The 27,175-nt window shown below is 32.8% G+C and overlaps 2 protein-coding genes across 4 annotated transcripts in view; one reads left to right on the top strand and one right to left on the bottom strand.

Moving 5' to 3' along the window:
- LOC130890709 (UNC93-like protein) overlaps positions 1–27,175 on the top strand; it is a 223,457-nt gene that overhangs the window by 109,919 nt on the left and 86,363 nt on the right. The gene's annotated exons all lie outside the window — the stretch shown is intronic.
- LOC130890720 (uncharacterized) lies at positions 7,477–27,137 on the bottom strand. Of its 2 annotated transcripts, none has more exons than XM_057794970.1 (5): positions 26,990–27,137; positions 22,970–23,162; positions 15,822–15,916; positions 9,382–9,508; positions 7,477–7,781 (listed from the first exon to the last, which is right to left on the bottom strand). In XM_057794970.1, the coding sequence occupies exons 2-5, from the start codon at positions 23,142–23,144 to the stop codon at positions 7,552–7,554; spliced, it is 627 nt and encodes a 208-aa protein (XP_057650953.1). In that variant the 5' UTR covers positions 23,145–23,162; positions 26,990–27,137; the 3' UTR covers positions 7,477–7,551. The 2 variants fall into 2 exon arrangements, with proteins under 2 accessions (XP_057650953.1, XP_057650954.1); XM_057794971.1 differs by having other exon boundaries at positions 15,822–15,901.

Genomic DNA, 27,175 nt, shown 5'->3' with positions numbered 1-27,175 from the left:
TCTTGGATCAATAGTAAAAACAATTACAGGAAACTTGGACTCTGAAGATGGAGAAAGAATTTATTCAATTATGGAACATTTAAAACAAAACCAAGAAAACTTGCAAAATCAAATAAGAATGCAATATTCTGTTAGTCGCCAAATAATTGATAATTTTAATAAGACAGGACATTCAGTATAATGAAAAATTATTAAAAACGAAAATATTTGAGATAAGAGATATTCTAGATTTTCAAACAAATGCGGAAAATATTAAATATTTGAAAGAGTTATTCAACGAACTTCTTATCACATTCAATGTAATTCAAGACATTTTAGAAACGGTTGAAAATTCCTTGACCTTCTGTAAACTTAGAACATTACATCCAAGTATTATAAAATCTCACGATTTATTTGTAGAGTTGCAAAAAGTGCATTATTACTACCAAGCCGAATTACCCTTTGAATTAAAACATAAAAATATTTTAGAATTCGAAGCCGTCATAGACGTAGTTTGTAAAGTAGAAAATAACCAAATACAATATTTTTTATCGATACACATTAACTATGATATTTTATTTAATCTTTTTTATATGTCACATATACCTACAGAAATTGAATCAGAATACGTAACATTAATACCTAATTCAAAATTTTTACTTAAATCAAATAATGTCATTAAACCTCTAAATGACATTTGTACTCGCGGCAATATTTTTCAATGTCCTAACCATTTGCAAGACAATAATAATTATGGATGCGAAGAAAACATATTGCTAGCAGGAAATTCTACATATTGTCAATATACAAAAATTGAAATAATTAAGAATCACATTGAAATTATTCCGGAGATAAATCAATTTTTGGCAATATTTCCCGTATAAGAAAAATTAATCATAAAATGTAAGCAAGAAACTGAAGCGAGAACTCTTAAAGGCATTTATTTAATAGAAAATTCATCATGTAAAATTATATTTAGGAACCAAGAGTTAATATTTCAACAAAAAACGTTTGGACAACCTTTTGTAATAAATGAATTAAATTTGAAATTAAGGGTTTAAAAGGGTTAAAATTAAAGGATATTCCAAATCGACTGATAACGCCAATATTCAGGAAGGACAAGTAAGAATCACCCGCAGGCAACAGAAGATGGGATCCAGCTTCCAGAAGAAGCTTCCTTCTAAAGGGGGAGGTGTCACCTATGCCATTGCCATTAGGTGGACAGTATATTGTGCTGATTAAGAACTTAATTTATTGTAGAATAGCTCAGTTTGTGTTTACTAAAAGATTATTTAATTCACGATTGTAATAAAAAATATCAGTCTTGTAATTGAAGTTGTTGATACAATTTATGTCAGAAATAAAGTTAGTTTTTAAAAACACGGTTCCAGTTCTCGACGTTTCGGATCCCACTTTGGAGCTATTATCAAGAGACTGCTAACACTAGCCCACTCACTGTAGGTCTTGATCTTACTGAGGAGCTAGTTTCCTGGACCTTGTAGTTATAAGGGCCTATATACCTTATATATATATATATATATATATATATATATATATATATATATATATATATATATACATGAGTGGTAACAAAGCAGAGTGAATTCCATATCTCTTTACCCGTGGTTAACTAAACATAAAATTTGCAAACACGGAAGATTCTTTGGTGGTGATTCGAAACGAGGGTTAATCCTAGCGGAAGTAGTCGACACAGATCCACAAATTGCTTCTATTTCTGTCAAACATATTTAGCAATCCGTAAACAATTAATAAGGGACAATGCAGACTTTTTAGTTCTATTCCAATAAGATTTAATGAACTTCAAGCACATATATGATGACCATGTGTCATGTCTTTCCTCTTTTTATCCGTACCCTCCACAAAGTTATTCATCAATCCAAGTTTAATGTGAAGAGGGGCAGAAGGACATTTTTGGGATCTACAAAGGGTATAAACTTATCATTTTGAGATCCCGGTTGAAATTCACTTCTTGCTTGCCAATTTTTTTACATAATGTTGATCTACTGCCCGACTGTCCCATAGATAAATAAAACAGCAATGTTTCGGAAACTCTCTCTGAAGTCCCAATCACCTTCAGGTCCCCATATAGCTGCCACTTATACTTGTTGTAGTTAATTTTGTCTAAAAGCAAGTGAATATTTTCTTTCATCTTCACTGATTAAGCAGTTGGTATAGACGGTTTTAAATTTTCATTGTGTAATAACACTGCTTTTAAACTGTATTTAGACGAATCAATAAATAGGCGTCACTCACTGGGATTATGCTCAATATCAAGTTCCTTCATTAGACTATCAATATACGTACACGAACACAAGGAATTTTCCATACTGTATAATGCAGAAAATGTAGCATTCCTTTTTCTACAAGTCTTGGCTAACATATTTCATTTTTTAAGACAGGAAGCAAGAAGTTCAGATTGTTGTATTGATAACTCCAAATCACGTGTCAAATCATTCAACTCACTTTGAACAATCAAATGTGGCTCGCCGGAACTGGTACTTGGAGTAAAAAAAGGATCGGTGCATTGCTCTTCGGAGTTTCCTGATGAGACATCTGCAGCATCTTCTAAAACAATATATTGCGGATCTAAATGCGCAATCGAAACTGGTAAATCTTCGTTATGGGAAACAGGTTGTATAGCTATCGGCATATTTGGATACTCGATCTTGTGCTTTCCTTTCTTAGAATAAGCTTCAGTCTTTGTTAGACAAAAACAGCAGTCGTCAAAATGGTTAGTAGGTTCCCGCCATACCATTGGAATTGCAAAAGGCATGCTTTTTTCCTTCCCATTCATCCACTGCACCAATGACACGCTACAACTAATACAGCACGCGTGGGGGGCCCGCTGCTTATCTTGGTCTCCATTTAAAGTAGCAAAATGTTTATCGCACTCCATACTATTTATTATAAAAACGTATTATGTCGACAATAAACAAAGAGAAAATGATCAAAATAATGTGAAGCGATTGTTTGTTTTAATAGAATCACAGACTTTTGTTAACAAGTTATGACACATGAGCATAACATTACATATGCAGTATTATTGGTGCTGACTAGATCGGTTAGAGCCTAAGAACCTTAATTTTTGAAGTTCCGCATTTATATAAAATGTTTTGTGTCTGTATATGTGAATTTATAGTTATCCATAAAAAGAAATATACATTTGAATTCACATTTTTCTATCTACATATTACATATTAACATAATTTATTTTAGGTATTTGGATTTTCAATAAGTGAATTTCAAAATAGTAAAAGTTTCTTGTATGCACTGAAATTTGCGTAGGTTTATATGTGACCCTGCTTTGGTTTTAAGAGAGGCAGTACAAAATTTTAAGAACTAAACCGCTTTAATATTACAAAAATTTTCAAGTATTGTGCGCCTGAGTTTAGCCATTATAATATATTTTTTCTAAAAAATGAGAAGCGGTCTTGAGAGTGGTAGTGAAAAGATGGCTCCACAAAAGTATGACTAAGTATGACTTGTAACGCCAGATGATTTGCAATTCATGCAGGTTATTTTTGAAGGGGATCCCAGCACCTACTACATCCAAGCTTTAAGCCCACCAACTGAGAAATAAAACACTTGCCATGCTTCAGAAGATAGTTTGAGAGTTGCTAATGATCCCGTGGATAAAAATGATAGTATTCTGACATAAAAAGTATACTTAGGTAGTCATAATATATTTGAGAAAATATTACCAAAAAAGGTGACTTGCGGATTCGATGACACAAACTTTGGGTGTAAAAGAGAGAATCGCACTGAAAAGAAGTAATGAAAATGAAGATATTATTAAAGAGAGTTTAATGGCAATCCAACCAGCGACAAAAAGGTCAAAAGAGAAAAATTTTTTTTGATTAGTCACACTCCATATATATATAAGTTTGAATTCCGTATGACTTTGCTCTTGCCCTGCGTCCAAGTGATGCAAACGTTAACTGTCTCGAGTTTCAGGACGATCGGACATTTAGAGGCTGCACACTTTGAACATGAACAGTTTTTAACCTGGCTTACGTATTTCTAATTTTGAGTTATATCGGAAACACTAAGTTCTAATGGACTTTGTTTTCTTGTGTTTCAGGTAATTAATATATAAAATGGTAACTAAAGAGGAATTTGGCTGTTAGGAAAAGTGCCTAGTAGTGAGTTTTTAAGAGCTCGGCTTCCTTCAAAGGAACAAGTACTCTTAGTATTCATTCACCATCATAAGGAACTGAACGAAACACTTTCTGAAGCAGCTAAATCCATCAGTACTAAACTTCAAGTAGTTTGGTAGAAAGCAAATATACATGTTAAAACTGAAGGAAACATTATCATATAATCTGTAGTAACATACAGAAACTGTGCAAAGAATATCAAAATCTCGGAAAAGAAAAATCAAGAAACACGGACGGATAGTTAAAACGCGAGATGTGGAATGGTGATCTGGTCGAATTATTTGACATTTCCCGCCAAAATGTAATGGATATGACTGAAGTATCACAAGAAGATAAAGACTTTCTCATGTCTCAAAGAGAAGATCACATGAGTTCATCAATGAGTGGTGTTGATAAGGTTTTTTTCGCTAAAGCTAAAACGAAAACTTTAAAATAAGAAAAGCAAGAGTTATAAAAAAGCAAACACTTCCAATCTATAGCTGAGTTAATAAGACAGTAGCAGTTGAATTCTAATCTGCGTCATCATCCTAAGATGAAAAATACATTGAGCTTTTGGCTCCAGTAACAAAAAAACAACGAGCGATTCCTAAATTGAAACCTCTAGATCAAACACTCACGTCTACTTGGGATCGGGAACAGCTTTCTGTTCGCCAAGCAAGTACTTCATTCATAGTAACAGCAAAGAGTCTCGGTCATGACGTTTCTAATATTTCTGTGTCCCCATGTACTGTGTATCGAGCTCGGATAATCAACAGAATCAAAATGGCAGAGAAAATTGAAGAGTCACTTTTTGAAAATCCTCCACCTTTGGTATTACATTGGGATAGTAAACTGCTACCCTCAGTAGCCCACGGAAGTGTCAAGAGCAGTTAGCTGAAACAGTCATCCATGAAGTAGACCGATTTGGACTACGTGATAAGATCATTGGTATATCTTTCGATACAACCGCATCAAATAGAGGGTTGATCCAAAGGGCATGTACAAGAATTGAAAAAGAGTTAAATCACACACTGTTATGTTTAGCTTGCCGTCACCATATCCATGAATTTATATTAAAAAGAATGTTTGAGGCGTGTTATCGCACGTCTTCAAGTGGTCCAGACGTGCAGATTTTCAAGAAGTTCCAAAGTCAATGGAATTCACTTGATAAGATGTCATACACAACAATAATGGATGAGAAGAGTTCCTTAGAAGGCCCTCTAGAAGAACAAAGACAGAAGATGATAAGTTACATAGAAAAGGTTCTAAAAACGGGCCGTCATCCTAGAGAAGACTACAAGGAATTATTAGAGTTATCACTTCTCTACTTAGGGGTTTGGTGTAAGAAAGAGTTCAGTTTTAGAATCCCAGGAGCTTTGCACCAAGCAAGGTGGATGGCAAAAGCAATGTATGCACTCAAAATTATCCTCTTCACTAAACAGTTGAATTTTCCTCAACGAAAATTGAACGGAATGACAAGAGTCGCACACTTTGTTAGCCTTATATATGTACGCTTTTGGCATGAGGCGATTGTAAGTAGGTATGCTCCAAAGAATGATTTGGATATGATTCAGCTTTTCAAAGCTTATCCTAATGAAAGCCAGACCAAAAACCTGTAAAGAAAAAAGAAACGAAAAGATTAGAAAGCAAAACCTTTGATTTTGAAGGGACTTTGTTACTAAAAAAACAAAACTTTTCTTTGAAATGTTATTACCGATATCACAGAATCCTGTATGGAACCTACGAAGTCATGTTGATCCCTTAAGGTTATTAATGATACTGCAGAGAGAGGTATTGCATTAATAAAATAGTTCAATGAAGCAGCAAGAGACGAACAACAAAAACAATTCTTATTGAGGATCGTCGAACATCACAGAAAAGCCGTCACTAAACGAACTAAAAAGGCTATTGCATCGTACATAGTTGAATAATTGATAGAATATGTGATTTTTTTACTAAAGGACTATCTTATTGTTTATATCAATAATTATCTTAAGCTTGTGATTTATAATTTTAGCAATAAAATCAATTTAAGTTGAAAATTTGTATTTTGTAAATACTTACCCAAAAATGTTCAAAGTGTGCAACCTCCAAATATCCAATCATCTACAAATTACAGTATATTTGGAACATAAAAAGGTGAGTTTTCACCAAATTTCATGAAAAAAAAAATGTTTTTTGTAAAAGATAAAAATAAAAAACCAAAACTTTTGTGGGTGGAAATAGGGTAAACTCAAAAATTGTAGATATTTTCTATTACAGCTTTACTATTCAACTTTTTCCATAGGACTTGTAGTTTTGCCGAAAATCAAGATAAAATCTTTTTTCCGACCTCTGATCGCCCGTAAATCAGTTTTCATTTTCATTATATTCTCCTTTACCAACGGATTTCATCCTAATATTATTTTATAATATAATATAATATATAATATATTTTTTTCCACTTTTTCTCATTTTTAAAAGCTGATCTACATTGAATCGTCTAGCAGTAAGATCGGAAAGAACTGATCCCTCAGACTTTATAAGATTAGTGCACAGAGCACAAACGGAATACATTGTTGCAAGAGTCAAGTACAAGACATAAGATAAGCTTAAGTACTTAGTACTTGGTTTGTAAGAATTATTAGATCAAAACATAGATCGAGATTTATTATTTAGATAAGCTATTGACATCATGCTTCCTGACAGAGATTTATAGCTTTGAAAAACTCCAAAACTTTCTTGATTCAAGTGAATAAGTGAGGTTTTTTCTGGGAGCTCCATATTAAATTATTGATATTATTGAGACTAGATTCTAGACACTATGGATTTCATTTGAAATACAAACGCACTCACTTCAAAATTCCTTTTCCAACAAAATGAAGTTGTTATGAACGCTGCCAACGAGAACCAGGTTACTTAGGAAATTTCACTTACTAATTCTACCAAAATTAAGTATCAATATTATACATTTTCAAATAGTCGTGAAATAAATTGAGGCACTTCAATTAGTACTCGAACCACTAGCTCATCGTCGTCGCGCAGTCTCGAAAATAAATTCTTAATTTTTAATGAATCTTTGTGAGCATTAACAGTACTAGAGGTTCGATGAGGTGAAACTTCTTATTTGAATGAATTAAGATGATTTTTAGAACGTTTTATCATGTGTGGTCCATACAAGAAATAAGTATTGAATATCAAGTTTAACAGTAACACTTGAAGTTTATTGTACGGTGTGCGGGTACGTTCGAAAAAATAAAGTGTGCGACGCGTTAAGCTTCCTTGTGATGTTGCTTACTTAATTTCCAAGTACGCTGGTATTTACTTTCAAAATAAGAGGATTTGTGGAAAAGGAAATATGTGAAGTAAAAAAACATTTTATTCGTTAAACTGACAAAAAAATACATAAAAATATGATAAAAACATTTTTCCCATTCTACGTATTTTTATGTTTTCTTGACTTACAAATAATGTGCAACTCTGAGTTGCAATTATCGGTTTTTAAAACAGCTTCATTAGTACTAAAATCGTACTCGAGAATCATGCAATCTCCTGACATTCTATTTTCAATTATGATATCTCTATTCACAGGTTTCCCAGTATCCATCCACATCCAGAAGCCTGCTTTATTCAGTCTTTTCCCTGACGTGTAGAATGAAACTTTATCTATAACAAACGTAATTTGTGATGGAAAATGTTCAGGACAGTTAGTTTTCTGATGTATTATATCACAATCTCAGCCCAAAATAGCAACAAAACAGAAAGAATAATGTTTTTTGTACTATAACTATGCACCACTAAAAATAATGAATTTAAATAATTGAAATGCTAAATAATAAACTGTGTCTAATTATGTTATTCTACAACAGACATAACACAACAGAAATTATTCGCTTTTTCTTTGCTTCCGTATAAATTTGAGCATTTATAAAAGATGCACTTGATCAAAAGTATATGCTGGTAACTTTTGGTATTAATTTCAAGCTTCTTCACCTATTGTCCTTACGTGAACTACAATAAATATGAGAAAAATAAGTTATTGCATTCTATATTATGCATGTAAATTTTGAACTTCGCTCTTAACACATAAAAACAAAGTATCGATAGAATGAGTACGGTGATTGAGACGTGAGAAACTCATACATAATTCTCCCTGCCTTGATTTGCAATAAATTTCTTGCATTTAGAGGAATATGAGATTTTTGTCACTTCTAGAATATCTTATTGTTTTTGTTGAACTGGAGATGGAGTGCACAGATTACGACTAAAACCTTATAAATGAATTATATGCTCTAGTTTTTGTGATATGTGCATAAATTTTGAATAATGAATGTTAATTATTAATAAAATTAATGTTTTGACTCATCATTCATTCTCTGTTCATTGTATTAGCGCTTATAAATATTACATTATTCTCATTTAGCTTCGCAGAATGACCTAGATCGTTAAATACGTATATCGTGAATCTAGATAAGCTGTAAATTATTGAGTGAACTTTGATCCAATATTTTTTTGCCTTTTGAAACATGACTTCGTCACCGAGAAAGTGAAGTTATAACAGTATCATATTTTGTTATACTTTTGATGTTAATCCAACAAAAAATACAGAAGGAATATCACAGATTTTTAACAGAAATTTATAGAAAATTTAGAAAAGTTCAGCTTTTGTAAATACTATGTAGAGTCTTTACGGTTTATTTAAATTTAGAAAAATCTGAGTGGGTACTTAACAAAGACAGCGCTTTAGATAGGTTGAAAAAAAGATTGTTTCCACCTGAAAACCACCTTTCAAGAGTTGTGTTGTAAAATTTTATTACACCTTCATGGTATAATTGAGTCTTCTAACAAATAATCGTGTAAGTTTTCCTGACTTTTTAATTAACCTCTTAAATATTCGTAGTTATTACATATTCATCAACATACGTAAAGTGTCTCCATGAAGACTTATTTTTTAAGTGAGGTAATACCAAGTTGATTCGAACGTATGTTTTGAAGAATTTTATAATCCATCTGTTGTTATCAACGAAGATATAAGACAGTGATACTAAATCCTTGACTTGACAAAGAAAGCTCATGGAACGAAACTGGTTTCTACTTTTATCAAGCAGCTAGAAGACCACTTCTTAAGAAATGGTAATACGTACTTATTCATAATTCTGCGATAATGATCATGACAATGAATAGATAGATAATGGCCTTTGATAATTAAAATACTGCTGATAACTGTTCTCCAAATATACTCATATAAAAGTGAGTGTATACTTACTATCAAATTTATTATCATTTTCTACCATCATAAAGTACTTTATATTCTGTAGTTCATTTGAATCTTCCACTGATAAGACTTCCATGAAATATTCCTTACAGAAAAACCAGGCTTCATTGAAGTCACCCTAGAATCAAATAATCTTGAAAAATTATGGATTATAATAATAATACTAGCTAGATTAACAATATTATAATATTGCGAGAGGGATTGTCTCAATTTTGTTTACTATAAACTTTTAGGGCGATAAAAATTCGTGTGAAGATATGTACTGACCTAAGCATTCGTGCGCCCACGAATGATTAACGCGTACATACATTTTTAGTCAGTGTGTTCATAAATATCAGCTTTATAATGAGTACAGTAATGCATATGGTTTCTAGAGATGAAACTAATAGAATAAGCGATAGTGGATAACACAAATTTATCGGATTAGAGAAATATATAACGGGTCTAATTTGCTGACGGATCTCAAAATGCAAGAAGCCAATTCTTTCAAAATTTCATATGTCATCAACTGATTTTGAACTATCACACCTCAATGAAACTAACAACATTATTTCTGGAATATATCTTATTTTTTCCAGTGCCACTTTATTTCCTTTTTTTCCCAGGTTATTCATTTTCTGCTTCACCTCAAAACATTCTATTTTTAAATTATAGGTAATGCTATACCAAAATAGTAGACGATTACATAATAGGACCATACATGTTTCCTCAAAAATTAAACGGAGAAATTTATATGACATTCTTAAGGGACATATTACCAGAGCTTCTGGGAGGATTTCCTTTTTATACCCAACAAAATATGACATTTCAGTATGATGAAGCTTCTTCAGAAAAGACAAAGCTGGATAGGTCGAGGTGGGCCAATTGATTGGCCAGCTAGGTCTCCGGATCTTACTCTACTTGATTTTTTTCTGTGGGGGCACATGAAGTCTCTCGTGTATCAGAGTCCATTAGAAAATAAGAAAGATCTTGTTGGTCGTATACAAGCAGCAATAGAAATAAATTCCAATACGCTTAAAGTTTTCGGCAACGTACGCTTTTCAATGATGCGAAGAGTCAGGATAACGAAGGAGGTGGATAATTTCAGCAGCTGCTTTAGTTGTGTTTCGCCTATTTTTTGTTTAAGATGTGTTAATAGAATGTTTCAATTTTATTCTGCATAATTTATTTGTAAAATTTTCATCTGAATGTCATTAATGTGTTAATTAAGATTTTCTAGAAAACCCGTTTTAGCGTAGTAGAAGGCAACAGTTTTTTTAATGAAAAAAAATATATCCAGTGGCGCAGAATTCAGAAGTGAAAAATAGTCCTTGACCCCTGCTGCACGCACTAGAAATAATCTGTTCATAGAAAACCATGGAATTCAAGGAATTTTCCCTAGAGCGTAGGCAGTCGAGCTTAGGTAGTATCTAAATACATTTCTGTTTATGAGCAGGGTTTTTTTAGTTAGTATTTAAATATATTCTGTTATGAATATTGAGAAATTTATTTAGAAGAAGAATTGGAGATTTAATGTTTACAGACAGCAGTCCCCATATATTTTTCTATATTTTTTTGTAAATACATTGAATAAATGATTCAGATAAAGAATTGAAAAAAATTAAATATATATAATCGGAAAGTCTTTACATATAATTGTCTAATATTTTTTCCAAAGATTTTGTATTGTCGTAATAAGGCTTGAATTCTAGAAGTTTCTGATAATTAGACATTAAATTATTTGTGTTGTTTAAAGTTATCCAGGGAGGTGCGGATTTTCCATTCCATTCCATTTCCGTTTGGCTCAGATTTTATGATTCTGTGGTCGCTTTTGCGTTGCAGGTGTTGTTTCATTTGATTATCACATAATTATTTTGTTTTCTTCAATATGAGCGATCAAGAACTAAACCTCAGATTTGTGGGAGAAGTGGAAAAAAAGCTTATCATATTCAATGAAAAACGATAATCGTTCTATATGTCTGAGTAAGTTCTTGTGCTGCAACGAACAGTCTAAAAAATCACATTTTGACTTAGGTATGGATGGATCAAATATTCTCTCTATACCCTACGTTGTCTGCGGTATTGAAAATAATCAGTGACTTCTCCCTTATCTGAGTCTGAATACATTGAAATATTACGTTTCCCTGCTGCCCTAACTGATTTAATACTGATTACGATAAGTATCCGTGTGTGTTCGTGGTTTTATTTGTTTTAATTTGTTGCAAGATCAGCTGGTTTGCAACATTTGTTTCAAAATCATTGCATCGTGGGCGGTCGGTCCAAGTATGAAACTATCTATTTGGTCAGAGTGAAATACTTGCAGCTGCAATTTGGAAGGAATAATAGATACATAAGCAGAAATTCAAGCCTGTGTGACCAATAATAGTGATAGATGCATTGTTACCACAGGTGACATTTAGCTTTCTTCTGGCAAATTAGCTTAAAACAAAAATGCTGATTAATTTCAGGCTTACGCATTTCTATTGTTGATTGATTATGGATTATTAAAATTCTTTAGAATACCCTCAAAAGGTTAATTTTTCAGTAGGTACTGCTGAAAACTATATCAATGAGAGTAATTTCAATGACATAATATCACCCAATCAGTAGATAGGGAAGAGATAGTCGGTAGAATTGCTGAGCGTTCAGCTAATCTTAACCCAATATTAGATTTCTGTTTAATAGCCCCTGTGGGGGCTCCGAAAAAGAAAAAAAGAAAATACATCTGATTATCAACACCGATTAACAATAGATTTTTTTTTTTCGTTTGTTGCAATTTAGTTGAGTAGATTAGTAAATCATTTAGTCGAGTGGATCCATTTCGTTCTGTTTCTTTTTCATTTTAACAACAGTATGCAGCCAGGAAGATGCAGTAATTAAAGATTAAGGTAGTGATACAACGACGTCAAGTTCCATGGTTTCAAAGCCGAAAAAAAGGATACATGATAAATCATATATCAGTTTCGGATTTTTTGATTCCAAGATGCTCCGACATTTGAAACTGGTTAAAGACAAGTAATTAGATTTCTTCTGCGTAAAAAAGAAGATTCATCGAAAAGTCAGAAAACTATGATGCACACAACGCAAATCGTCAATGAAAAAGCAACAGAGGCATTGTATTTAGCGAGCTATCGCATTCCACAGGCAAGTGAGGCGCAAACTATCGAGAATTTGTTAAATGGTGGACAGGACAAAATTTATGCTAGACGTTAAATCTGCAAAGCATATTTATACCGTACCGATATTAACGATACTGTTTCTCGGCGAATTCCTGATATGGAAAGCTCTGTCAAACAAGAACTGGTTACCAAAAAAGTGTGAGAACGGCTGACTTAGACTACTTAATAATGAACAAATAACGCTCACGATTAGTTTAATAACGACTGATATGTTATAACATATTTTTAATTGAAACTAGCTACAGCTCGCGACATCGTATACGTTGTCTTTAGAAATGAGACTTGATAGTAATTAAACATAAGTAACAAAGAAATCAAAACGCTCTCAGTACTCAAAATAGCTACATGTTTACTTTTAGTTTCAAATTTCACAAGTACTTTATACTTAAACATATTCTGTGACCACGTGGTCAACATACGATCAAATCTATTCAGTTTTCTAGTGATTAATATGCAAACATCAAAAACTTCACAATCACGAGTAATAATAGAAAAGATTCAGAGTCCAATAAGGATATATTTACTAATAAGAGCCACGAATAACAAATCGAATTAATCATCAAATCTAATTCGATACTGATTAGAGGGCAGACCAACTTGTTTCGTCCGTCATGTTAGGAATCACGCCTTTGTCATTGAGCTAGGTGTCGTCTAATGTTTAAGCTCACAGACTGAAGAGCAAGGATTCCAAATTTGGACTGTATGGGGACACACCAGTCGCAAGACTTTCCTTGTTGCTGCCATTTTAAAGTATTTCCACTCAATAGTTTTACTCGTAGAAAAACAAGTTCTGTGTCTTCAATCAAATTGACAGCTGACCCGACCTATCTCAACCCTGACCCTATCCTTACCTCACACTATTTTGTTTTATATAGAGTCAAAGTTGGTAACCATGTTCATGTTAATTGTTAATTTAGGTAAGTTGGCAGGAGATAAGAGCATTTCAAAATGTTCATGCGACAGCAAAAAAAGAGAAATGAAATGGCGACAGGCAAACGTTCTCCAATTTGTAATCTCAAAGATTGTTAAGTTTTGAGCAACGATCCGACGATTGTTAAGCAAGAGTTTTATTAATCAAAACAAGTATTGTGAAACGATTGAAAAGGTATGTTCATTTGATATCAAATTAAGTTTTATTTTTGTATCCAAATCTTGTCGCCACATGCCAAAAACTTTGTTCATTAATTTTCTTTTACAGAATTGTAAGAATTGTGAACAAACAAAAAATTTGTTTTCTTATAAAGACCTGAATATTTTTCTTAACTGATTCTCCTGTACATTGGCAGGTAACTTTTGAAACATCATTTCTCAACAAAGAACCCAAACTCACTGAAAATAACAACAAGTACACACCTACAATTATCACAACATAACAGAAACGTAGTCTCAACTATGACGAAATTTTACTCACAGTTATATCCTCTTCAGCTAATGCTTGGTTGATTTTAGCCTTTTAAGAAGAGATTTTTGACATCATGTCCACCTGATTAGAAAGAGTGGTACCATTTCATTCTATGTTGTCTATGAATATTAGATGCAGTCACATTTTTTGCCCATGAAATCGAAACATGTGTCGTACTTCAACAAGAGACCAATTTTCGAAATATCTTAATTCCTATTTATACACGCGAGCGCGTTCGCATATTAGCTGTATGATAAGTACTGCCATTTATCTCCAAATGTTGCTATATTATGTAATTATGTGAAGAAACGGCATGTAACCTTTTTTCCTAATTATTCCTCCTGCATTAGTGAACTACTAGGATGCAAAAAGAAAAATATATAAAAACCTTTTAGCAAAGCATTGCCTAGCAAAAAAATGTTAGGAGTACCCAAAAATAAAACATAAATTGGATGAGTTAATGTATGTGAATAATATTTAAACAAATTATCCAGCAAATTTCCATCCAAATCCGTTTAGAAATTCTTATGCTAGATATTTACATATCAATGAAATTGGAATGTCGTCCAAACTTAAATTACCGTAACAATTTTTTCCGTGTATGGCAGCGAATTCTTTTTTCGGTTAATTTTTGTGATACAATGCATAAAATATTATAAATTAAGGATCTTGAGACTCAGATTATTTCATTACATTCATTCCAGATATTTATAATTGAGAATGTTAACGAAATTTGAATTCATTCTATTGGATTTTACACACTATAGTATCAAATTCCGCACGATAGAATCGATGTTTTTCTACGGATGTTGTAACACTCTTCTTATCGCTTATTTACGTACCAAACAGAGTTTATCAAGCATTAGAATATTGTACAATTGAATTGCTCCAAGCTTTCCGAATGAAAATAGTTTTATGGATGTGTTTTAAACCAAAACAGTTTAAAAATACACCTCTATATATTATTCAAAAAGCATCCCATGTTTGTAATAATCTGCTATGAAGCACTTCAAGAGAAATATATGACAGTACGCTTTATGGAAGGGAGAATAGAAGCCAAGGCAACTTTTTTGTTAGAAAGGTTATTTAGAAAGTTAGTGCCATTAACATTAGGGTTCCGGTACGCAATACTGAGGAGTATGGTAAGTATTAAAAACTGTATTGATATACCCAAATACGTGAAAATAAGCGTATTTCATATTTTAATTTCAAATAACTTCGGCTAATCGTTTTACAGATGCTTGCCACTGCGATTAACTTTAAATATTAGAAATTGATTACAATTCAGCCCTTTGGATAATTTACCTTAGATAATACCAAAGAAAAATCTTCCAAATTTGCAGAAAAATGCAAAGTTTGGACTACGCACGCATAAAAAATGTAAAAAACAACCTATGGGATTAAAGTTGGCAAACAGCAAAAGATAGTGAAATATTTGCAATTACTGAGTCCGAGATTATATACAGTCCACTATTGTCGAAGGTCGTTTGCGACTTTTTGAATTAATACGGTAACATATCTAAAACGTCATGGAGGTTGGAGATATTGCTGAATATATCGACTTTATATCGACATATAACTTTATGGCTAATGAAATTTATGAGTCAAAAAGTATATAGAATAGATTCAGCCTCCAGCTCAGTATTTCCCAGCAACTTCATCTTCGACCTCGCCAAATATTACAAAAAATTTGATGAAACGAAATTACTTAGCAGGAATTATTTTACAAAATAGTTCAAACAAATTTCTGCGCTGTAGAGGAATATGCAATATTTTGCACTTGTTAATTGATACAGTGACTTCAAACTGCAAAAAAATGTATAGAATTCATGTTGCTATTTAAGCAAGAGCTCTAAGAAACATTCACTCACCTTCAAAATCGGATCGACATAGTATAGATTGTCCACAATATCAGATACTGGCAGAGTTTTCTTCTTATTTCCATCGGAATCTGAAATTAAGTGTTCTACACAATTATCAAATTCTATGTGATAAATAAAAAATACTCCTACATTTTTAATGAGTTATCTATAGTGGATATAGATTTGGATATTATATACCAAATGATAGTACCAAAACAACTTATAATAATTATTCGAAAAGAGTGGAAAATATCTTCCATACTTCAAAATAACTGAAATTTTCATTGAACCAAAATTATTTCTTACAAAAATTGCCTAAATTGAGCCTCGTTCACTAACTAACACAGGCAAAGAATATAGTAGACATAATTTATTTGTTATTCTTCATCTGCGGAGTTATACGAGTCATTGAATGTCTAATTCGGTCCAATGAGTCTTCTAATTAATCTGATTGGTTAACGTGACTCCAAATTTTCAAATTTGCCTACAGAAAAAATCAATAGAGTAAGATCAAATCACCTGCGGTTCCATTCCAATTTCAATCTCCATTCCTTCAAACTGGTTATCTTCATTGAAAATACAATGGGGTAGTGCACCATCTTGTTGGTGGCAATTAGGTCCGGGAGTACTGCCATTTAAAGATGTTCCAAATATCACTCAGCAGTTAAATTCTCACGAAAGAAATAAGGACTGACTTCTTCTGACAATTTCTAGCTAAACATCAATTTTTTGGAGGTGCTTGGAGTGTTTTGTCTGAATCAAATGGGGACTTTTCCGAGCTCATTAGCGACAGTTGTTTGGATTTATTGTACCATCCAAACGTTTTCTTGTATGAAAATTCTAAGCCATTAAAAATATTTGGATTTTCATCAAAAAATTCCAAACTTCTGTCGAGATCATCTTCTAAGAGATTGTTAAAAAGTTGAACTTTGTACGGATACAGTTTTTATTTTTTTAAACTTTACTACGAACGACTGACTAACATTGTCTTGTGAGCCAATTTCTGTTGCAATTGCGTAGGAATTACAGGGGCTACAACAAAATTTCTTGTTGTTGTTTGGTACAGCAACCATATTATTTACAAGTTCTAGGTCTAGTTGTTTTATTTTCTGTTTTGGACGAAGTAAATTCTTCAATTAATACCTTTAAAAATGATATTTTCAATATACCGGGCTTTTCATAGTTTGATATTCTCGATTTAATTGTTGACTTTAAAGTTTATGTTTAAATAATATTAGTATGATGCATGATGCAAGTAAATTATTTAAAAACTCACGGACTTCTTTATGAGATCAGTATCAAAAATGTACTTGTACCTGATACAGTTGAGGAAAAGCGATGACTCTTTACTGGTTTATTAGCCGATGGAAAAGCAAATCGTAGTTTATTGTAACCAAGTTAATAGATTAAATGTTGACACAGATGATGATCAACAAGTTAAGCTAAAAATTTCTTTGGATAGTGAAGTGAATTTAATTGAATCTCATTGGAACCAAACACAACCTCATTAGTTTCGGATTGTGTTTAATCATACTAAAATCATGTTCCTCCTGTTTCTTCATCTTTATCTTCTCCTACTCTTACTTAGAGTACATTGTATCTAAATATTTGTAGTAAATTCAAATCATGGGTGAAAATGAACTCGTTGTAGTTTATACTTCTTTGATGACAGTTCTATTGATCGCCTATCGAGTGTTGTGGTTAAACAATCTCGTGTGGCAAAGATTCGCAAGAATCTCTTTTTTCTCATTTTTCGTTTCAGCGTTAGTATTCATAACCCCATTTACACAGCTTTGTAAAAGAATTGAATAATCCAGGGTTTGGTCTGATTGTTATCGACCACCGTCTTCGAGGAATTGTCGTTTACTGGAACTTGATTTAACTTGTCTTCACATTTCACCAACTAATAATTCATACAATACAAGAAAATTCCTCAATGTTTCCATTTTATCGTCTTGTGTATGCTGGAATTGTGACAGAAGTGGTCATATCTTTACAAAATGTCGTTCTCCTAGGTCTATTTATCAAGCTATATTTTGTTAGCCAACTTAAATAAGCTCTCGCTTGTTGGCTGTTCAAAATATTGCTTATCAAAATAATTGTACTATTGTAATTGTACATTATGTTAGTATTTACTGTTAAATAAAATATTTCAATTCACTCGATTTGAGTTATCGATTAGATTGAGAAATATGCGAATAAATTACTCTTCTTCAAAACCACCAGTTAATGTTTTCTGTACATGTTTTTTATCACAAATTGTGATTGTGTTTTCATACTTTTGCATGAAATCCCATAAATACTTACAATTATAAAAACACGTTCCATTCCACAGTTATAGGCAATTTTTATGCATTTGTGTTATCAGCCCCGAAAATGTCACAAACAGAAGATTTCGATTGAAAACTTATTGTGCTTCCTTAAAGAACATTCCAAAATTTTTATGTTTAATTCGAAATACATATAGCTTTAGAATGTAATTTAAGTTATTACATACCTTGTACATGCAAATTTATTCCCAAATTCTACCAAACTTTCAAAAGTCAAATAATACCTAGTTCAGGTCATAATTTTGATTGTTCCTACCAATATTCAGGATACTTTCTGGTCGGGGTGTACATTTCCTAGTGCTGCTCACAATTCAAATATTGATAGATCGATATTTATAGTTCAATGGGATCAAACTGACTAGAAAGATGAAACTTTTAGAGCCGAAAGTGGAAAGTGGGCTTCGAAATATACTTGATATTTATCAACACATTAGTGAAAAACAAATGTCTAAGGTATTTAATATACGCTTCGAGTGAAATACCTCCGTTATAGTTTAATTATATCAAAATTTTCTATCGAAAAAGTCTTAAGCCCGATCCAGACTCTTCACGAGGCTACAAGAGGAAATAAAACGGACTGAATGACGTGTGTATCGGATAAGTAGAGAATTTTTTTTCACTTCTCTTGTAGTGCAATAAATGATTTTTGTCTTGTATTATATTCTAGGTATACAGTAGATGGTCGTCTACGAAACGAAGAAGCTTCAATTAAATTTGGCAGTATAAACGTCACTTAATCACGTTCAGTTCGTTGTGGACAAAGCAAGCAACTGAAAAAATCGATAGTGTGGATGATTAGCACACCTGCCGCTTCCGCTCGTCAAGAGCGTCGAGAGCTCATAGGAGGTTTTTCACGCGAATCCGGATTGGGCATTAGATAAGCAAAAATTTGAAACTTTTTTATAACGTTAAATTCCATTTTTCCTTCATTTGTGTATATGTGTCATTTATATGTTAATGTTTAAACGCCTTAAATTGAATTTAAGGCGCTTAAACATTAACCATGTCGTTAAGGGCGCCAGACAGGACATGTAAAAGGTTGATGGTCAAGTCAATATAAACTATTATGTTGCGGTTTGTTAATTATAGCAGAGATTTAGATTGTCTTGTAATTCAAAATATAACCGACAGGCTTCAAAAAACATCTTTTGATAAAAACTTGATAGCAATAAATCAAAATTGAAGCCTCGCAGATCCAACATTTGATATTTTAAATGATATTGGGTTTTCCCTACGTGTACCAGTATTTCACTCAGTTCTTCTTCTGGAACAATAACAACTCGGACCAAATATGCTTTATCTCCAAAACACAGGTTTGGGCTGGATTATGTGCATACAACACCGCGAAATTGAAAATATATCTGTCTCATGCCTTAATGTGGGGACGGGGAAATTAGAGGCAAAAATTAGAAAGTTCTGGGAGGTCAAAGAGGTCAAACACATGAACAACTTATCCCGCGAGGAACAGTAATGCGACGTTTGTAGTTAGCATACCATTTAAAAGAACTTTAGAGAATATAGGAAAGTCACGTGATGTTGCCCTTAACCAATTTTACTTTATATTTGTTCATTTAGTTGTCTATGTACCAAAGCTGTCCACATCGAAAAGGTCACTGACTCAACAACCAAAGCGTTTTTGGCGTCTTTAAACCGATTTATAGGTAGTATTTATCTGACCGACTAGTATTTGGTCAGATAATGGTACCAATTTTGTGAGCGCAAGTCACGAATTGAAATGACAAATGACATGATAGAATGGCAGTTTTGGAGGCATCTGGAAGGTGGGCATTAAAAGTGCTGAATTCCGTTTCCAACGTATGGCCATGAATTCTAATTTAAACATCGAAGAATCGTAATTCAGATTGAAAGTATCTTAAATTTCTGTCCTATTTCTCCGATCTCCCACGATTCAAACGTACTCACGCCTGGACATTTTTTAATTGGCAAACCCCTGACGACAATTTCGTATCCAGATATTACTGACGTTCCTGAAAACAGACTCCTATTTACCCATGAAAACCCTCCATACCGTATATTTATTTCTACCGAAAGACTCCTTTTTGTGAAACTTCGCCAGCCCCCCTTTTATCATCAGCATCCCTTTTATCCTCAGCACCCCTAACTAATAACTTATCAACAGATTCACAAGCTCACGCTGAGCAGCAGCCAAACCTTATACTGCTTCCTCCTTCCCATAGTCAAAAAAGAGGAGTATTCTCTGACAACAATGTGGATACCTGTCAATCATATCACACAGAATCCTCTTTACTATCAGACAATAAAATGCCCCCTTCTCCATTATTAACTTCCCATAATATACCTAAGCATCAAAAGAAAAAACCTAAAACTCAAATCTTGGAAAAACACAAGCTTTCTACCAACTCAATTGTCTCTATACGCAATCTTTTTTAAAACAATTCAACCAAATTCACACTTACTGAAACCCAATATTTAGCGTTCTTATAAAATTCATACGGTAGCTCAGATCCTCTTAACGAAACACTGGAGTTCACGCCCAACAACCAAGGACCCTTAAGTGATTTATCACTTGTCTAGTGCGAAACTAAAGAACGTTCGCTTAAAAATTGTCTCACACGACTCTTAACTTAAGAGGCAACTCAATTCAGAAGATCTGTCCGATAACAAAAGCGTTTCTTCTGATAATTATACCGAATATGAACTCAATTTTTATCTCTTACACTCTCATCACCAACTAAATCCTTAAGTCTCCATTCAAAATTATTCAATGTAATTGTGATATATTTTTTTCACGCTTGGAAAGAATCAAGCGAATAATTTCAGAAGAAAGTCCTGAAATTGTCTAAATTGAAAAAAAAACTCAAAGAAACAAGGGATGCACAATTTGAGGAATACGTATCTTAATTAACAAGAACAGATAATTCCATTTGGAATCCAATAAAATGTTCAAAAAAGTCCAAGATAACAGCACCACCTGTACGAATAAACTAACATGAACAGTGGGCTAGAAGCGACAAAGAAAAAACAGATATATTTGCAAATCATCTCACTACACTCTTCTAGCCACTAAGTCACGAGACAGACCAAAAAGTGGAGCAAAACTTAGCAACTGCAATAAACAGAAGAAGCCCCATAAAAGCATTGACTCCAAAAGAAGTACACAATGAAATAAAATTACTAAACCCAAAAAAAGCACCGGGCTCTGATCTAATAACCGCCAAAATGCTGAAATAATTACCTCCAAAGGTTTCATGCTAACATACATCTACAATGCAATTCTTAGACTCGGATACTGGCCAAAATCATATAAACTTGCACTAATCATATTGATTGGTGAACCAGGCAAAGACCTAACCAACGTGTCATCAAACCGTCCAATAAGCCTTCTACCTACATATCCAAACTTCTTTAAAAATTGATCCTACATAGATTAACTACTCCTCCACAGAATTGGATCCCCTGCCATCAATTTGGATTCCGACAACATTCGACAGTGCAACAAGTCCACTGACTCACGCAGAAAATAAATAAAGCCTTGGAAAACAAAGAATATTGCTCTGCTGTTTTCTTTGATATCGGACAGGCTTTTGACAGAGTGTGGCATCAAGGGCTGCTATGCAAAATCAAAAGTACTCTCTCCCAAACTACTACGCACTTTTGAAATCTTATTTAACCAACAGAACCTTCCAAACAAAAGTTAATGAAGAAAAATCTGAAAATTTTACTGTAGCAACAGGGGTGCCACAGGGTAACGTACTAGGCCCACTATTTCACATACTGTATACATCAGATATACCAGAGACACAGTTTACAACAACAGGAACTTTTGCTAACGACACAGTCATCCTCTCTACTGATCAAGAACCACTAACAGCAGCAAAATATGTCCAGGCTCATCTTGACCAAGTACAGGAGTGGCTACAAAAATGCAGGATTAAAGTTAATGAGACCGAATCAATAAGTGTAACATTCACGCTACGTAAGGGTACATGTCCGCCAGTTGAGTTAAACAATATGGAAATACCTCAAGCAGATAATGCCAAATACTTAGGAATCCACCTAGACAAAAAATTTAACTGGGATCAACAAATCACAAAAAAAACCAACTTGATATGAAAGCAAGAAAACTACATTGGTTGATAGGGAGAACATCCAAAGTTTCACATGAAAACGAAGTCCGTATCTACAAATCTATCATCAAGCCTATATGGACATATGGAATAAAGCTGTGGAGCTGCGCCTCCAAATCTAATACAAATATTAATCAGAGATCCCAATCTAAAATACTCTGTCAACTAGTAGATGCTTCATGGTATGTAACAAATCACACCATCATTCACGTGGACCTACGAGTGCCCACTGTACAAAAAGTTATCCAAGAGAGGATCATCAAATACTACCAAACTATAGAAACCCACCCAAATGCACTACGTTGTTAACGCCTTGAAATGTGAGAAGACTGAAAAAAGTTGGCCAATAGACCTAATATGAGGTATAAGAGGTTGTATTACTGTATATAAGCCTCACCAAGACATTATATTGTTAATAAAAACTTGTGATAAAAAAATATGTCATAAACATGGTTTATTCAATGTAATCCTCTTATTTACGAAAATGATTGATCGCCTAAATGCTGAACAAGTATTTAAATCTTAATTAGGAACAAACGCGCATATGGTTTACCAACGTATACAGACGTATATTCAATAGATGCACACACTCACAAACATTTGGTGATGATTATCTAAATTGAACCTTACAAAAACAAAAATTAGTTGAATCATACAAAGTATTACAATAACCAAAAATATGTGGAAGGGTTATATTAAAATTATTGAAATTATTTACCTCTTCTTTTTAAGATAGAAGAATTTTTCACTTCGGTTTCGTCAAACGGTGATATCATTTTTTCTGGAGGTGAAGTGTAGCTTCTCATCGATATACGGGGTGATCTCACATGAACTTCGCAGTGTCCTAAATATTGTAATATCAGGATACCAAAGAGACAAACGAACATACGCATCTTGAAAAATTGGGAAGTCTGAAATAACAGTAGAAAATTCATTTTTTTAAATATTGGGTGTTAGTATTGTGATCAATAAATATCACCAACTAAACTGAAACTTCTAGATTCATCGATATCAACCAGCAAATATTAAAAACTACTTATTGAAAATTTGAATAACATTAATCTTTTATATTCGCACTATGGGAGTACTTAACCTAATAATAATGTGTCATCCAGACTAACAACACTGAACAAATTGAAAATGAATTATTATGAGTACAAAATTTTAACAGAATCTTTAGAATTCATGATAGAATACTAGAAATATTGAGTAAATAAATTTTATGAATGATATTCTAAAGTCAAGTTATAAATAGATATCAATAAATATCAAATTTCTAATTTGACCGAAATTATAATTTGGTAAAACGATATTCTTCAAAAAATAACAATGGATTAACCTCATCTTACTTGCAAATTGGGGTAATCTAAAACTGATCATTTCAAATCCACGATTGATAATATTTCATCGTCCTAATTTATCATTATTTAACAGAATAAATTTTGAATGATCTATTTGCAAGTATGTACTAAACTAGACTAGTGCGTATCATGATCAAAATGGAGTATTTAGAACCATGAACTCATGAATTAAAAATATTGGCAAGTGGGTATAATTACATCAATATATAAGAAAGAAGATACAAGAAATTTCAACAATTATAGAGGAATATCATTACTGAGCTCAGTCGGTAACATATATATGAGAATAATAGAAAACATACTAAGATATGATATAGAAAGAACCATAGAATACTCACAACAAGGATCTAGAACAAACAGATGCAAATATCATAATACGACAAATAACTGAAAAAGCAACATGAGAGATAATCTAGCTTTTACAGATTTTGAAAAAGCATTCGACACAGTCAATAGAAATAATGATATATGGAAAATGGAGAATATGGAGAATGGAGAGAGGTATTGAAGAAAAACTAATAAACAGAGCTTTATACAGGGTATCCCTAAACTCGACTGCCAACGCTCTAGGGACAATGCCTTTAGACAAATTTTGTCTATCGGAGTAGAGACTGTATGCCCGCAAAAGCATCCTTTTCAAAATACAGCATGTTGAACTTTTAATAATAAAACAATTTTTTGTCGATAAATTTCAATTGGTGAGATCGATTGTGATTGAAACTTTTTGACGATTGGTTGATGGTCAAGTCTCTTTTTCCACCCTAGAATTTTCCGCCACTCGTTGTAATGTTATTTTTTCTTAATAATCATTCCTTAATAAAAAAGTTATGACATTGACTACGCTAAAATTAACCGCTTCCGAGGAAAATATCATTTTGTGACCGCTCTTTTGATTATTTAGAAAACCCAAAACAGCTTCGTCCGAATCAATTTCATCGATTAATAGGTTATTGGTATCCTACAAAATTATATTCGTTGGTTAAACTACTCGTTTTCTTCGAAGAAATTTTTATCTCCTACTACGCTAAACCTGTTTTCCGGAAATTCTTAATTCACATTAAACCATACAGATAACAATTTTACACAAACAAATCATACAAAATGAAGAGTAACCTCAAATTTTCCGGCTCCTTCATTTAAACACGCTCTGTCCTTACGCAGCATTGATAAGCGTACGTTTTGGAAAACATTAAGTGTCTTAGAAATTCAAATTTACTTCGACTAAGAATATTAGGAGGCTTTGAAAACAACGGTGTTGTTGTTCAAGTTTGATTTATGTAACGTTTATTTGAAAGGGTACATTACAAGATAAATGATTGGAAAATATACAAAATCGATTACAGTTTTGAAGAATTAGTTGATATTCATTCAATTTACGGAGAAAGTCAACTAAATTGGAGATTGGCAGTCCTCATAGACATCATCCGAGGATGATAATTAACGTCAATAACGCCGGACGACCTCCTACAGGTAATTTTGCAAACCACGTTCTGAATAATACAGAGAATCAACCATCTTTAACTATGAGATCCCTCACTCACATATTGAATACAAATAGGAACTTGCAAATGAACGCTATTGCATCCTTATAAATTTGCAAAGGTACAAGATATTTTACCAACAGATTTTACGCCTCGCATGAAATTTTCTAATTGGCATCTTCAACAACATAAGAATAATGATGAATTTTCTAAACTAATTATATTTACTGATGATGCAATGTTTACTAGAGAAAGCAAGTTCAATTCCCAAAACAGTTATGTATTGATGGATGAAAACCCGTATACTACTTCTACCCATAAAATCAGCAAAATTTCTGTAAATGTATGGGCTGGAATGGTAGACGAATAAATAATAGGACCATATTTGTTTTCTTAAAAATTGAATGGAGAAATATATTCCACATTTTTAAGAGACATATTACCACAACTTCTGGAAGTTACTCTTTAGTTTATCAGCTAGGTCTCCGAATCTTACTCTCGTTGTTTTTTTTTTCTCTGGGGGCACTCTCTCGTCTATCAGAGTCCGATAGGAAATGAGGAAGATCTTGTTGGTCGTATACAAGCAACAATAGAAGAAATTTCTAAACCACCGAGGTGGACAATTTGAAAAGTTACTTTTTTATTGAGGATTGTTTGTAGAAATACAAAATAAAAATAATGACATTTTATTCAGAAAAAACTAGAATTCATCTATTCATGTTCGAACAAGTAGTTTATCAACCTGATAATCGTCAAAAAGTTTCAATAATAATCGATCACACCATTTGAAATTCATCGACAAAAAATCGTTTTATTATTATATTAAAACTTTAACACGCTTTATCTTGGAAATAATGCTTTTGCGGACATAAGTTCTCTACCCCATTAGACATAATTTGACGTAATGAGTTTTCCCTAGAGCATTGGTAGTTGAATTAAGGGACATCCTGTAGCAGATGGAAAACTATGTCAGAGTTAGGCAAGAGATATGAAATAGGTACGAAAGAATAAAGAGAGTAAAGCAAGGATGTATAATGAGCCCATTATTATTTACCATAGTGTTAGATGAAGGAATAAAAAAAACCAAGAGACAAATTAAACAGTATAAAGTTGGACATTGGAAAATGGAAGACATTAAAATATCGGAGATACTATACGCAGATAATATGATAATAATGACAGAAGATGAAAAAAACTCAAACGTAAAAATATACAGTGACAGATAATGAATATGAAAATAAACTAAGTCGATGATCATCAGCCGAAAGAAAAAGACACATTAGATAAACTTAGAAGATTCAAATATAGAGCAGGTGAAATGCTTCTTATACGTTGGTTTGACAATAACACAGGATGGAAGATTGGAATAAGAAATAAACGAGAGAACTGGAGCAGCTGGAAGAACATTCAATGTAATTAAGTTCCTTGTCAAAGATGAAATGCAAAAACGACTAAAAACAGAAGTATATAAAAAAGTAGCCACACATATAGGGATCAGAGACATGGGCACTAACACAGAATAAAAAAAGTGGATACAAAGTACAGAAATAATAGATAATAAATCAAGATTCTAAAATATAAGGAATATCACTATTAGAAAAAATTCAATTTTAAAACAACTCCGCACTAAACAGAAGGAGGACAATTAAGATGGTTTTAGCCATGGTATTACAAAAAAAAGAAAGGGAGACCGAGGAGGAGCTGAACAGATACAATTAAGATGGCAAGAGTAGATCGAGGAATAAGATGGCAGGAAATTAAACAAAAGACACAGGATAGGTAAGAATAGAAGCTGATGTAATGACTTAAATCCAACATGCCTTACACATAGTACGATAGAAAGGCTTCAGGATTAAGTGAAGTGAAGTTTGAAATTAATTTTGTTAGGCTACTTACTGCGGAAACGTCCAGTATAACCACTCAAACACAATATCAACTTCAGACTGTGATAAAATTTTTCTTGTAATAGGTACTAAATGTTTACATATGAATAGCTTAGTTCTGCAAAATACACAACGGAGGAAGTGTCGGATAAAATTCAAATTATATGCAAACTGCGCAAACCAAATAACTTGAAGTAGA

The sequence above is a fragment of the Diorhabda carinulata genome, chromosome 2, assembly GCF_026250575.1.
Source record: "Diorhabda carinulata isolate Delta chromosome 2, icDioCari1.1, whole genome shotgun sequence".
In the NCBI taxonomy this organism is placed as follows: Eukaryota; Metazoa; Arthropoda; class Insecta; order Coleoptera; family Chrysomelidae; genus Diorhabda; species Diorhabda carinulata.
The sequence above is the reverse complement of the archived record's forward strand: the minus strand, read 5'-3'. Positions and strand labels throughout refer to the sequence as shown.